This window comes from Scyliorhinus canicula, chromosome 16 (genome assembly GCF_902713615.1).
Source record: "Scyliorhinus canicula chromosome 16, sScyCan1.1, whole genome shotgun sequence".
Taxonomy (NCBI): Eukaryota; Metazoa; Chordata; class Chondrichthyes; order Carcharhiniformes; family Scyliorhinidae; genus Scyliorhinus; species Scyliorhinus canicula.
In genome coordinates, this window is record NC_052161.1 from 85439185 (window position 1) to 85453250 (window position 14066).

General features: G+C 53.7%; 1 protein-coding gene across 2 annotated transcripts in view; it reads left to right on the forward strand.

The window, feature by feature from the left end:
• Positions 1-14066, forward strand: part of ptpn6 (protein tyrosine phosphatase non-receptor type 6) — a 108847-nt gene that overhangs the window by 35278 nt on the left and 59503 nt on the right. For both annotated transcript variants that reach the window (XM_038822348.1, XM_038822350.1), the window contains exon 3: positions 1596-1790. In XM_038822348.1, coding sequence (XP_038678276.1) covers positions 1596-1790 — 195 coding nt within the window. The remainder of the gene's footprint in view (positions 1-1595; positions 1791-14066) is intronic.

Sequence of the window (14066 nt, forward strand, 5' to 3'; positions counted from 1 at the left end):
CCTCCTCCAGCCCCGACAATCCTCCCAATCTCGCTATCCTCCTCCAGTCCCTACAACCCTCCCTCTATCTGAAAACAGCTCAAGCCCCACAACCCTCCCTATGCCTGTAACTCTGTCCCTACAACAGTCCCTACAACACTCCCTAGCTCTGTAACCTCCTCCAGCTCCCTGCAACCATCCCTATCACTGCAACCTCCTATAGCTCCTACACCCTTCCATATCTTTGTACCTCCTCCAGCTCATACACCCCTTCCATATCTCTGTAACCTTCTCCAGCTCCTACACCCCTCCCTATCTCTGCAACCTTCTCCAGTGCCTACACCCCTCCCTATCTCTGCAACCTTCTCCAGTCCCTACACCCTTCCATATCTCTGTAACCTTCTCCAGCTCCTACACCCCTCCCTATCTCTGCAACCTCCTCCCGCCCTACATCCTCCCTATCTGTAACCTCCTCCATCCCCTACACCCCTCCCTATCTCCATAACTGTCTCCAGCCCCTAAAACGCTTTCCCTATCCCATGAACCTTCACCAGCCAATATAACCATCTCTATCTCTGCAACCTCCTCCAGCCCTACAACCCTCCCTATCTTTGTAACCCCCTCCAGCCAGACAAAGCACGTGAGAGGTTGATGGAGGCGAGAGGGGACAGAGAGGAAAAGGAAGGGAGGAGAGAGAGAGAGTTAGAGGGAGAGAGAGAGGGAGCGACTGAGATTGGGGGAGAGAGGAGCCACAGAGAGGGGGAGAGGGTGGGCGAGGCGTGGAGAGACGGTGAGAGCCTGAGAGGGGAACAGCGGGAGAGAGGGGGAGAGCGGAGAGAGGGAGTGGGGAGGAGAGGAGTAGAGGTGGAGAGGGGAGTGGGAGCTGAGGGAGAAGAAGATAACGAGAGGGGGAGAGGAGAGAGGCAGGCAGAGGGTGAGAGAGGAATAGAGGGAGAGGAGAAGGCGAGAGGGGTAGAGAGGGAGAGAGTTACAGTGGGAGAGAGGGGGAGAGCGGGGAAAGAGGGTGAGAGAGAGAGACATGGGAAGAGGGTGAGGGGGAGAGAGGGGGGGAGAGAGGGGGGAGGGGGGAGGGGGGAGGGGGGAGGGGGGAGAGGAGAGGGGGGATGCGAAGCGGGAAAGGAGGGTGAGAGAGGGAGATGGGGAGAGAGGGAGAGAGGAGGGGGGTGGGAGAGAGGGGAGAGTGGGGGAGCGATGGGGGGAGAGCGGGAAAGAGGTGTGAGAGAGGGAGAGTGGGAGAGAGGAGGAGGGTGAGAGAAGGGGGGGAGAGAGGAGGGAGGGTGGGAGAGAGGGCGAGAGTGTGGGAGAGAGGGGGAGCGAGGGGGGGAGAGCGGGAGAGAGGGTGAGAGAGGGAGAGTGGGAGAGAGGAGGAGGGGAGAGAAGAGGGGGGAGAGAGGGGGGGGAGAGAGGGGGGGGAGAGAGGGGGGGATGAGAGGGAGGGGGGGGAGAGGGGGGGGAGAGTCGGTTGATAGAGACAGGGATAGAGAGACACATACACAGGAGAGAGGCCTGCCACTCTGGTTACGCCCCCTACAACCCTCTAGGCAGCCCTGTGTCAGGCCAGTAACACTGGCTTCCATTCCAAACTCTCTCTCTAGTGTCGGTGAGCAGGTGACGCACATTCGAATCCAGAATACGGGGGATTATTATGATCTATACGGCGGAGAGAAATTTGCGACTCTCTCAGAGCTGGTCCAGTACTACACAGAGCAAGAGAATGTCCTTCAGGATAAGGACGGTACAATCATCGAACTCAAATATCCACTCAACTGCTCGGACCCCACAAATGAGAGGTAGGGAGGGGGACAAACTCTGATATATCCCCACTCCTCACTGTAACACTCTGATATATCCCACACCCCTCACTGTAACACTGATATATCCCACACTGCTCACTTGTCACATTCTGATATATCCCACACCCCTCACTGTAAAACACTGAATATCCCCAACTCCTCACTGTAACACTCGGTTAACCCCTCATCCACCACTGTAACACTCTGATATATCCCCCACCACCCACTGTAACACTGATATATCCCACCCCCCCACTGTAACACTGATATATCCCCCACTGTAACACTCTGATATATCCCACACCCATCACTGTAAGACTCTGATATATCCCACACCACACACTGTAACACTGATATATCCCACACCCTCACTGTAACACTGATATATCCCACACCCCTCACTGTAACACTCTGATATATCCCACACCCCTCACTGTATCATTCTGATATATCCCACACCCTTCACTGTATCATTCTGATATATCCCACACCCTTCACTGTATCATTCTGATATATCCACACCCTTCACTGTATCATTCTGATATATCCACACCCTTTACTGTATCATTCTGATATATCCCACACCCTTCACTGTATCATTCTGATATATCCCACACCCCCACTGTATCATTCTGATATATCCCACACCCGTCACTGTATCATTCCTGATATATCCCACACTCCTCACTGTCACATTCTGATATATCCCCACACTCCTCACTGTCACATCTGATATATCCCACACCCCCACTGTCCACATTCCTGCTATATCCCACACCCCTCACGTAACACTCGATCATATCCACACCCTCACTGTAACATTCTGATATATCCCACACCCCCACTGTCACATTCTGATATACCCACACCCCCTCACTGTAACACTGATATATCCCACACCCCTCAATGTTGCACTCTGATATATCCCACACCCTCACTGTAACACTGATATATCCCACACTCCTCACTGTCACATCTGATATATCCCACCTCCTCACTGTCACATTCTGATATATCCCACACTCCTCACTGTCACATTCTGATATACCCCCACATCCGTCACTGGTAACACTCTGATATATCCCACACCCTTCACTGTAACACTCTGATATATCCCACACCCCTCACTGTAACACTCTGATATATCCCACACCCCTCACTCAAAACACTCTGATATATCCCACACCCCTCACTGTAACACTCTGATATATCCACACCCCTCACTCAAAACACTCTGATATATCCCACACCCCTCACTGTAACACTCTGATATATCCCACACTCCTCACTGTCACACTGATATATCCCCCACTGTAACACTCTGATATATCCCCCACCCCCCACCTGTAACACTCTGATATATCCCCCACCCCCCACTGTAACACTCTGATATATCTCACACCCCTCACTGTAACACTTGGTATATCCCACATCCCTCACTGTAACACTTTGGTATATCCCACACCCCTCACTGTAACACTCTGGTATATCCCACACCCCTCACTTGTAACACTCTGATATATCCCACACCCCTCACTGTAACACTCTGACTAATTCCCACACCCCTCACTGTAACCACTGATATATCCCACACCCCTCACTGTAACACTGATATATCCACACCCCTCACTGTAACACTCTGATATTGCCCACACCCCTCACTTTAACACTCTGATATACCCCACACCCTCTCTGTAACACTCTGATATATCAACACACCCCTCACTGTAACACTCTGATATATCCCACAACCCCTCACTGTAACACTCTGATTATATCCCACACTCCTCACTGTAACTCCCTGATATATCCCACACCCCTCACTGTAACACTGATATTTCCCACACCCTCACTGTAACACTCTGAGATATCCCACACCCCTCACTGTAACACTCTGATATATCCCACACCCCTCACTGTAACACTCTGATATATTCTCACACCCCTCACTGTAAACACTCTGATAGTATCCCACACTCCTCACTGTCACACTCTGATATATCCCACACTCCTCACTGTCACATTCTGATATATCCCACACTCCTCACTGTGACCACTCTGATATATCTCACACCCCCTCACTGTCACACTCTGATATACCCCACACCCCTCACTGTAACACTCTGATATACCCCACCACCCCTCACTGTAACACTCTGATATATCCCACACCCCTCACTGTAACACTCTGATATATCCCACACCCCTCACTGTAACATTCTGATATATCCCACACCCCTCCCTGTAACACTCTGATATATCCCACACCACCTACAGTTATCACCCTGATATATCCCACACCCTCACTGTAAAACTCTGATATATCCCACCCCCCTCACTATAACACTCTGATAATCCCACACCCCTCACTGTAAACACTGTGATATATCCCACACCCCTCACTGTAACACTCTTATATATCCCACCACCCCTCACTGTGACACTCTGATATATCCCACACCCTCACTGTAACACTCTGATATATCCCACACCCCTCGCTGTGACACTCTTGATTATTATCCCACACCCCTCACTGTAACACTGATATATCCCACATCCCTTACTGTAACACTCTGATCTATTCTTCACCCCTCAATGTAACACTGATATATCCAAGATCACTTACTGTAACACTTGATATATCCCACACCCCTCACTGTAACACTGTGATATATCCCACACCCACCACTGTAACACTCTGATATATCCCACACCCCTCACTGTAACACTCTGATATATCCCACACCCCTCACTGTAACACTAATATAACCACACCCCTCACTGTAACACTCTGATATATCCCACACCCTCACTGTAACACTAATATAACCCACACCCCTCACTGTAACACTCTGATATATCCCACACCCCTCGCTGTCACACCTCTGATATAACCCACATCCCTCGCTGTAACACTCTGATATAATCCACACCCTCACTGTAACACTCTGATATATCCCACACCCCTCACTGTAACACTCTGATAAATTCCTCCGTTCCTGCACCCCTCCCTCATTTCCTGTACTTCCCTCTCTGCCAGTAAGTGAACTGGAGTTCTCAATTATTTGTAAATGTTTTGGTTGCAGACTTGCTCTCTCTAATTTACATTTAATGCAAATAACTTTACAATGCGAGTATTTAAGCAAATTTCTCTTTGGGTCTGACTTTTAACACTTGCTTGCCCTGACTGACACCCTGCACAATGTCACTCAAAAAACAAAGTCATGGTGAGCATTACATTCATTGTCAGGACATTCTGTGTGTCTCTCTCTGTCTCTTTCTGTCTCTCTTGTCTGCCTCTCTGTCTCTGTGTTCTCTCCCTGTCTCTCTCTCTCGCTGTCTGTCTCTGAGTCTGTGTCGTTCTCTGTCTCTCTATCTCTATTTCTCCATCTCTGTATCTCACTCTCTTTCTCCCTGTTCTCTACCTTTCTCTCCTTCGCCTTCTGTTTCTGTCTGTCTGTCTCTCTCTGTCTCTCACTCTCTCTCTGCATCTCTCTCTCTCTCTGTGTCTCTCTCTCAGTCTCCCTCCTCTTTGTCTCTCCCTGTCTCTGTCTTCTCTTTCTCCCTCTCTGTCTCTCATTTTCTCTCTCTCAGCCTCTCTTCTTTGTCTCGCTCTGTCTCTCTCTCTCTCTCGCAGTCTCCCTCTCACTCTCCCTCTGTCTCTCTCAGCATCCTGAGGCCCCACTCTGTAGTTGTTAATTGGTGAGATATTAATATGACCGTTCCTCACACCAGCATTGTCAGTTCCCCATCGAGCTTCTTGGTGGTTGGAAACTCTCAGATTTCACCCGTTACTCTGACTCACAACTTGCGAAAGTACAGAAACCAATATTTTCCGTGATGTCAGACTCAGCGGGACATTGTGCGGCCTGTGCAAAAATATCAGCTTCCGTCTTTGTTAAAACCTGCTCACAGTGACCAGGGTGACAAACCATCGCATCAACTTAACTCCCTCTAACAGTGCGGCATTCCCTCAGTACTGACCCTCTGACAGTGCAGCACTCCCTCAGTACTGACCCTCTGACAGTGCAGCACTCCTCAGTATTGACCCTCTGACAGTGCGGCACTCCCTCAGTACTGACCATCTGACAGTGCGGCACTCCCTCAGTACTGACCCTGCAACAGTGCGGCACTCCCTCAATGCTGACTCCCTGACAGTGCGACTCTCCCTCAGTACTGACCCTCTGACAGTGCGGCTCTCCCTCAGTACTGACCCTCCGACAGTGCAGCGCTCCCTCAGTACTGACCCTCCGACAGTGCAGCACTCCCTCAGTACTGACCCTCCGACAGTGTGGCACTCCCTCAGTACTGACCCTCTGACAGTGCGGCACTCCCTCAATGCTGACTCCCTGACAGTGCGACTCTCCCTCAGTACTGACCCTCTGACAGTGCGGCGCTCCCTCAGTACTGACCCTCTGACAGCGCGGCACTCCCTCAGTACTGACCCTCTGACAGTGCGGCACTCCCTCAATGCTGACCCCCTGACAGTGCGGCACTCCCTCAGTACTGACCCTCTGACAGTGCAGCACACACTCAGTACTGACCCTCTGACAGTGCGGTACTCCCTCAGTACTGACCCTGCAACAGTGTTGGGTATGCTGGGTCTGCGAGGACTGCATTTACCATAGCAGTGGGAGAGACACTTGAAGAAATGCAACTCTATTTTATTAAACTCTTAACTATTAAACATACTTTAACTGTGGGTTGACACTATGCTGAGTTGACTGGAGACCTGAGGCTAACCTGACCAGACTATCTCACTACCACATGGTGGATGTTCTAGTTGTTGCTCACAGGCTCTGACTGTCTCAGAGGCTGCATCCCAAGAGAGGGGAAAACTAGTGCCCTCTGGCTTTATAGTGGCCGTGTCCTGGCGTGTGATTGGCTGCTGTGTTCTGTGTGTTCATTGGTCATCCTGTGTGCAATCAATGTCTGTCTGTGCACCATCATATACTTGTGTGTATATTATGACATCTCCCCCCTTTTACAAAATGTGTATATGTCAAAAATAGTGAGTGTGTGTTTGAGCCTGACTATGTACAAAGTATGTGAGCGTATTTACATGGGTAGGAGCCTGACTATATACAAAATACGTGAACGTATTTACATGGGAAGGTGTCTCGTGCAGATAGAGTGCATACAACAAATTAGGAAGAAACAATGGGCGCGATTCTCCGCCCCCCACGACGGGTCGGAGAATAGCGGGAGGGCCTTCCCGACATTTTTCCCGCCCTCCCGCTATTCTCCCCCCCCCAACTCCCGACACGAATCGCTGCCGCCGTTTTTTTACGGCCGGCAGCGATTCACAGCTGATAGATGGGCCGAAGTCCCAGCCCTTTACACTGTTTTTACGAACGGCAAACACACCTGGTCTGGCCGTTCGTAAAAACGGCGGGAACAACTCGCTTTTTATAACCATGGCACCGATTGGCACGGCCGTACCACGGCCGTGCCAAGGGTGCCATGGGCCCGCGATCGGTGCCCACCGATCGCGGGCAGCGGGCCCGATGCCCGCGCACTATTTCTCCTTCCGCCGCCCCGCAGTATCCATTCGGGGGCGGCTGAGGGGCATCCCGGCCCGCGCATGCGCGGGTTTCGCGCAAATACGCGATGACGTCATCTGCGCATGCGCGGGTTGGAGTCTTCCAATCCGCGCATGCGCGGCTGACGTCATATGACGCGTCAGCCGGCGCTAACTCCGGCAAGCGGGCTTAACGAAATTCGTTAAGCCCGTGATGCCGGAGCTTACGGCGTCGGGCTGCTAGCCCCGACCGGGGACCAGAATCGGTTCCCGGTCGGGAAGGGGCGCGCTGCCGTAAAACCCGCCCGGGTTTGACGCCAGCCTTACGATTTCTCCCGTTTTGGGAGAATCGCGCCCAGTGTCTATAAATTCAGTCTCTGTGGTGGGCGACAAATTCTGGTTGACCGCCGCAAGGGTGGGTCAGGGGCCGCCTGCACTGGAATGGGCGGAGCTGCATACAATGTAGAGGGTGGCAAAAGAAGCGGCAGATCGGTGACCTATTGGAAGGGTGTGTCCTGAGGAACCAGCAGGCGGCGGGACATCACGGTCAGGTGGCGGGCGTGGAAGCAGCCGCAGTGCCCGCCTATTACGCCGAAGAAAGGAGCCATCAGGCATGCGAACGAGGAATGATCTGGGGGCCACTTGCTTGAGCACCACAGCCGTGGCAGACCAGCCACCGTCAGGTAGCTGAACCGAACTCGGTCAGCAGGGACCAGAGCAGGGAGATCTGTGGCGTGGCCGTCATACGCCGACTTGCATTGGGCCAGAGATTGTTGCATTCATTGCAGGACCGGAAAATTGTCAAGGTCCGGGATGTGGATAGCCGGCACCATCCTCCATAGTGTGCGGTTCATTAGGAGCTGTGCTGGGGATAGGCCAGCGGACAAAGGAGTCGCCCTGCAGGCTAACAGCACCAGGTTAAAATCTGAACCCGAATCAGCCGCTTTGCACAACAGTCGTTTGACAATGTGGACCCCCTTTTCCAGCTTTCCCATTCGACTGGGGGTAGTGGGGGCTTGAAGAGACGTGGGTAAAATTGTACTGTCAGGCAAAGTCCGTCCACTCCTGGCTGAAGAAGCACGGGCCATTATCGGTCATGACCGTAAGTGCAATGCCATGACGGGCAAAGGTCTCTTTGCATGCCCTGATAGCTGTTGCTGATGTGAGGTCATTCAGTCTGACCACCTCGGGGTAGTTAGAAAAATAGTCCACGAGGAGGACGTAGTCCCGACCATTTGCATGGAGGAGATCAATGCCAACCTTGGTCCTTGGGGAGGACACCAGTTCATGCGGCTGCAAAGTCTCTTTGGGCTGAGCCGGCTGGAACCGTTGGCACGTTGGGCAATTGAGGGCAGTGTTGGCGATATCCTGACTGATGCCAGGCCAATATACTGCTTCTCGAGCTCGCCGGCGACACGTTTCCACCCCCAGGTGACCCTCGTGGAGTTGGCCGAGGACGAGCTCTCGCATACTCTGTGGTATGACTATCCTGTCCAGTTTCATCAGTATGCCATCGACCTCTGCCAGATCGTCTTTTATATATAGAACTGTGGGTACTGGCCCTTTTGCCAACCGTCTGTGAGATGGCGCATGACCCGTTGGAGTAGAGGATCCCTGGCCGTTACATGACGAATCTGTACGAACCTTTTGTCAGTGGCCGGAAAGTTGGATGCGCAGAATTCAACATTGGGCGTCGATCTGGCAGATGAAGTCCGACTGCTCGCACAGCGTGGTGATGGAGCGAGGGTGCGCATTGGCCACAGCGAGCTCCTTGCCCGGGGTATAGACCAGGTCAAAATCATAGCGTCAGAGTTTGAGGAGGATACATTGTAGGCGTGGTGTCATATCTCTGCACCATCATATACTTGTGGTATATTATGACATACGGCACTCCCTCAGTACTGACCCCCTGAGAGTGCGGCACTCCCTCAGTACTGACCCTCTGACTGCGGCACTCCCTCAGTACTGACCCCTGAGAGTGCGGCATTCCCTCAGTACTGACATTCTGACAGTGCGGTGCTCACTCAGTACTGACCCTCTGACAGTGCGCACTCCCTCAGTACTGACCCTCTGACAGTGCGGCACTCCCTCAGTACTGACCCTCTGACAGTGCGGCACTCCCTCAGTACTGACCCCTGACAGTGCGGCATTCCCTCAGTACTGACCCTGCAACAGTACGGCACTCCCTCAGTACTGACCCTCTGACAGTGCGGCGATCCCTCAGTACTGACCCTCTGACAGTGCGGCACTCCCTCAGTACTGACCCCCTGACCGAGCGGAATTCGCTCACTACTGACCCTCTGACAGTGTGGCACTCCCTCAGTGCTGATCCATTGACACTGCGGCGCTCCTTCAGGTTCTATTCCCCGCTGGGTCACTGTCTGTGCGGAGTCTGCACGTTTTCCCGTGTCTGCGTGGATTTCCTCCGGGTGCTCCCATTTGCTCCCACAGTCCAAAGACGTGCAGGTTAGGCGGATTGGGCATGCTAAATTGCCTTAGTGTCCAAAAAGATTAGGAGGGGTTATTGGGTTACGGGGATAGGGTGGAAGTGAGGGCTTAAGTGGGTTGCTGCAGACTCGATGGGCCGAATGGACTCCTTCTGCACTGTATGTTCTAAGTACTGATCCTCTCACAGTGGGTGCTCCCTCAGTACTAACCCGGCAGCAGTGTAGCGCCCCACGTACTGTGACCCTCTGACCCTGAAACAGTGCGGCACTCCCTCAGTCCTGACCCTTTAACAGTGCGGCACTCCCTCAGCACTGACCCTCTGACAGTGCGGCATGACGTCAGTACTGACACTCCGACAGTGCGGCACTCCCTCAGCACTGACCCTCTGACAGTGCGGCATGACGTCAGTACTGACACTCCGACAGTCCGTCTCTCCCTCATTACTGACCTTCTGACAGTGCAGCACTCCCTCAGTACTAACCCTGCGACAGTGTGGCCCTCCCTCAGCACTGACCCTCCGACAATGCGGCACTACCTCAGCATTAACACTCCGACAGTGCGGCACTCCCTCAGTACAAACACTGCGACAGTGTGGCACTCCCTTCGTACTGACACTACTACTGTGAAGCAATCCCTCAGCACAGACCCTTTAACAGTGCGGCACCCCCTCACTATGGACCCTCCAACAATGCGGCACTCCCCCAGCACTGATCCTCCAACAGTGCAGCACTCTCTCAGCACTGACACTCCGACAGTGCGGCGCTCCCTCACTACTGATCTTCCGACAGTGCAGCACTCCCTCAGCACTGACCCCCCCTACAGTGAAGCAATCCCTCAGCACTGACCCTTCGGCAGTGCAGCACTCGCTCAGTACTGACCCTCTGACAGTGCGGCATTCCCCTCAGTACTGACCCTCTTACAGTGCGGCACTCCCTCAGTACTGACCCTCTGACAGTGCGACACTCCCTCAGTACTGACCCTATGGCAGTGTGGCGCTCCTTCAGCACTGGCACTCCGACAGTGCGGCACTACCTCAACACTAACGCTCCGACAGTGCGGTATCCCTCAGCACTAACACTCCGACAGTGCGGCACTCCTCAGTACTAACCTAGCGACAGTGCAGCACTCCCCCAGTACTAACACAGCAACAGTGCAGCACTCCCTCAGCACTAACACTCCGACAGTGTGGCGCTCCCTCAGCACTAACATGCCGACAGTGCGGCACTCCTTCTCTATGGACCCTCAACAGTGCGGCACTCCCTCAGCACTGACACTCCAAAAGTGCGGCGCTCCCTCAGTACTGACCCTCTGACAGTACGGCACTCCATCACTACGGACCCTCCAACAATGTGACACTCCCTCAGTACTGACCCTCTGTCAGCGCGGCGCTCCATCATTACTGACCCTCTGACAGCACAGCGCTCCCCCTCATTACTGACCATCAACAGTGCGGCACTTTCTTAGTGTGGACCCTCCGACAATGCGGCACTCCCTCAGTTCTGACTGTATTGACAGTGAATCTCTCGCTCAGTACAGACCCTGACAGTTCTGCGCTCCCTCAGTACCTACCATCTGACAGTACAGCATTCCCTCAATACTGATCCTCCGACAGTGTAGCACTCCCTCAGTACTGACCCTCTGACAGTGAGGCACTCCCTCAGTAAGTACCATCCGACAGTACGGCATTCCCTCAATACTGACCCTCCGACAGTGCTGCACTCTCTCATACTGACCCTCCAACAATGTAACACTCCCTCAGCACTGACACTTAAACAGAGCGGCGTCCCCTCAGTACTGACCATCGGACAGAGCAACACTCTCTCAGTACAGACCGTCCGACAGTGCGCTCCTCTTTCAGTACTGATCATCCAATAGTACAGCACATCCTCAGTACTGATTCTCCGAAAATGCAGCGCTCCTGCAGTGCTGACCCTCTGACAGTACCACATTTCCTTGGTAGTGATTCTCCGACAGTGTGGTGTTCTCCCACTTCTGACCCTCCCACAGTGCGGCACTTCCTCAGTACTAACCTGCTGACAGTGCTGCAGTCCCTCAGTACTGACCCTCCGACAGTGAGGCAGTCCCTCAGCATTGACACTCCGACAGTGCGGCACTCCCTCAGTACTGACCCTCTGACAGTGCGGCACTCCCTCAGTACTGACCCTCTGACAGTGCGGCGCTCCCTCAGTACTGATGCTCCGACAGTGAGGCAGTCCCTCAGCATGGACACTCCGACAGTACGGCACTCCCTCAGTATTGACCCTCCGACAATGCAGCCCCCTCAGTACTGACGCTCCGACAATGCAGCACTCCCTCAGTACTGACCATCCAACAGTGCGGCACTCCCTCAGCACTGACCCTCTGACAGTGCGGCATGCCGTCAGTACTGACCCTCCGACAGTCCGTCTCTCCCTCATTACTGACCTTCTGACAGTGCAGCACCTCAGCACTGACCCTCCAACAATGCGGCACTACCTCAGCATTAATACTCCGACAGTGCGGCGCTCCCTCAGTACAAACACTGCGACAGTGTGGCACCCTCCGTACTGACACTACTACAGTAAAGCAATCCCTCAGCACAGACACTTCAACAGTGCGGCACCCCCTCACTACGGACCCTCCAACAATGCGGCACTCCCCAGCACTGATCCTCCAACAGTGCAGCACTCTCTCAGCATTGACACTCCGACAGTGCGGCGCTCCCTCACTACTTATCTTCCGACAGTGCTGCACTCCCTCAGTACTGACCCTCTGACAATGTAACACTCCCTCAGCACTGACACTTAAACAGAGCGGCGTCCCCTCAGTACTGACCATCGGACAGAGCAACACTCTCTCAGTACTGACCGTCCGACAGTGCGCTCCTCCCTCAGTACTGATCATCCAATAGTACAGCACATCCTCAGTTAGATTCTCCGAAAATGCAGCGCTCCTGCAGTGCTGACCCTCTGACAGTACCACATTTCCTTGGTAGTGATTCTCCGACAGTGTGGTGTTCTCCCACTGCTGACCCTCCCACAGTGCGGCACTTCCTCAGTACTAACCTGCTGACAGTGCTGCAGTCCCTCAGTACTGACCCTCCGACAGTGAGGCAGTCCCTCAGCATTGACATTCTGACAGTGCGGCACTCCCTCAGTATTGACCCTCTGACAGTGCAGCGCTCCCTCAGTACTGATGCTCCGACAGTGAGGCAGTCCTCAGCATGGACACTCCGACAGTACGGCACCCCCTCAGTATGACCTCCGACAATGCAGCACCCTCAGTACCGACGCTCCGACAATGCAGCACTCCCTCAGTACTGACCATCCAACAGTGCGGCACTCCCTCAGCACTGACCCTCTGACAGTGCGGCATGCCGTCAGTACTGACACTCCGACAGTCGTCTCTCCCTCATTATGACCTTCTGACAGTGCAGCACTCCCTCAGCACTGACCCTCCAACAATGCGGCACTACCTCAGCATTAACACTCCGACAGTGCGGCACCCCTCAGTACAAACACTGCGACAGTGTGGCACTCCCTCCGTATGACATACTACAGTAAAGCAATCCCTCAGCACAGACCCTTCAACAGTGCGGCACCCCCTCACTACGGACCCTCCAACAATGCGGCACTCCCCCAGCACTGATCCTCCAACAGTGCAGCACTCTCTCAGCATTGACACTCCGACAGTGCGGCGCTCCCACACTACTTATCTTCCGACAGTGCAGCACTCCCTCAGTACTGACCCTCTGACAGTGTAGCACTCCCTCAGTACTGACCCTCTGACAGTGTAGCACTCCCTCAGTACTGACCCTCTGACAGTGCAGCCTCCCTCAGTACTGACCCTTGACAGTGCAGCACTCCCTCAGTACTGACCCCCCCTACAGTGAAGCAATCCCTCAGCACTGACCCTTCGGCAGTGCAGCACTCCTCAGTACTGACCCTCTGACAGTGCGGCACTCCCTCAGTACTGACCCCCCCTACAGTGAAGCAATCCCTCAGCACTGACCCTCCGACAGTGCAGCACTCCCTCAGTACTGACCCTCTGACAGTGCGGCTCTCCCTCAGTACTGACCCTCTGACAGTGCGGCACTCCCTCAGCACTGACCCTTTGAAAGTGCGGCACTCCCTCGCACTGACCCTCTGACAGTGCAGCACTCCCTCAGTACTGACCCTCTGACAGTGCGGCTCACCCTCAGTACTGACCCTCTGACAGTGCGGCACTCCCTCAGCACTGACCCTCTGACAGTGCAGCACCCTCGGTACTAAATCTCCGATAGTACAGCACGCCTCAAATATTGATTTCCGAAAATGCAGCGCTCC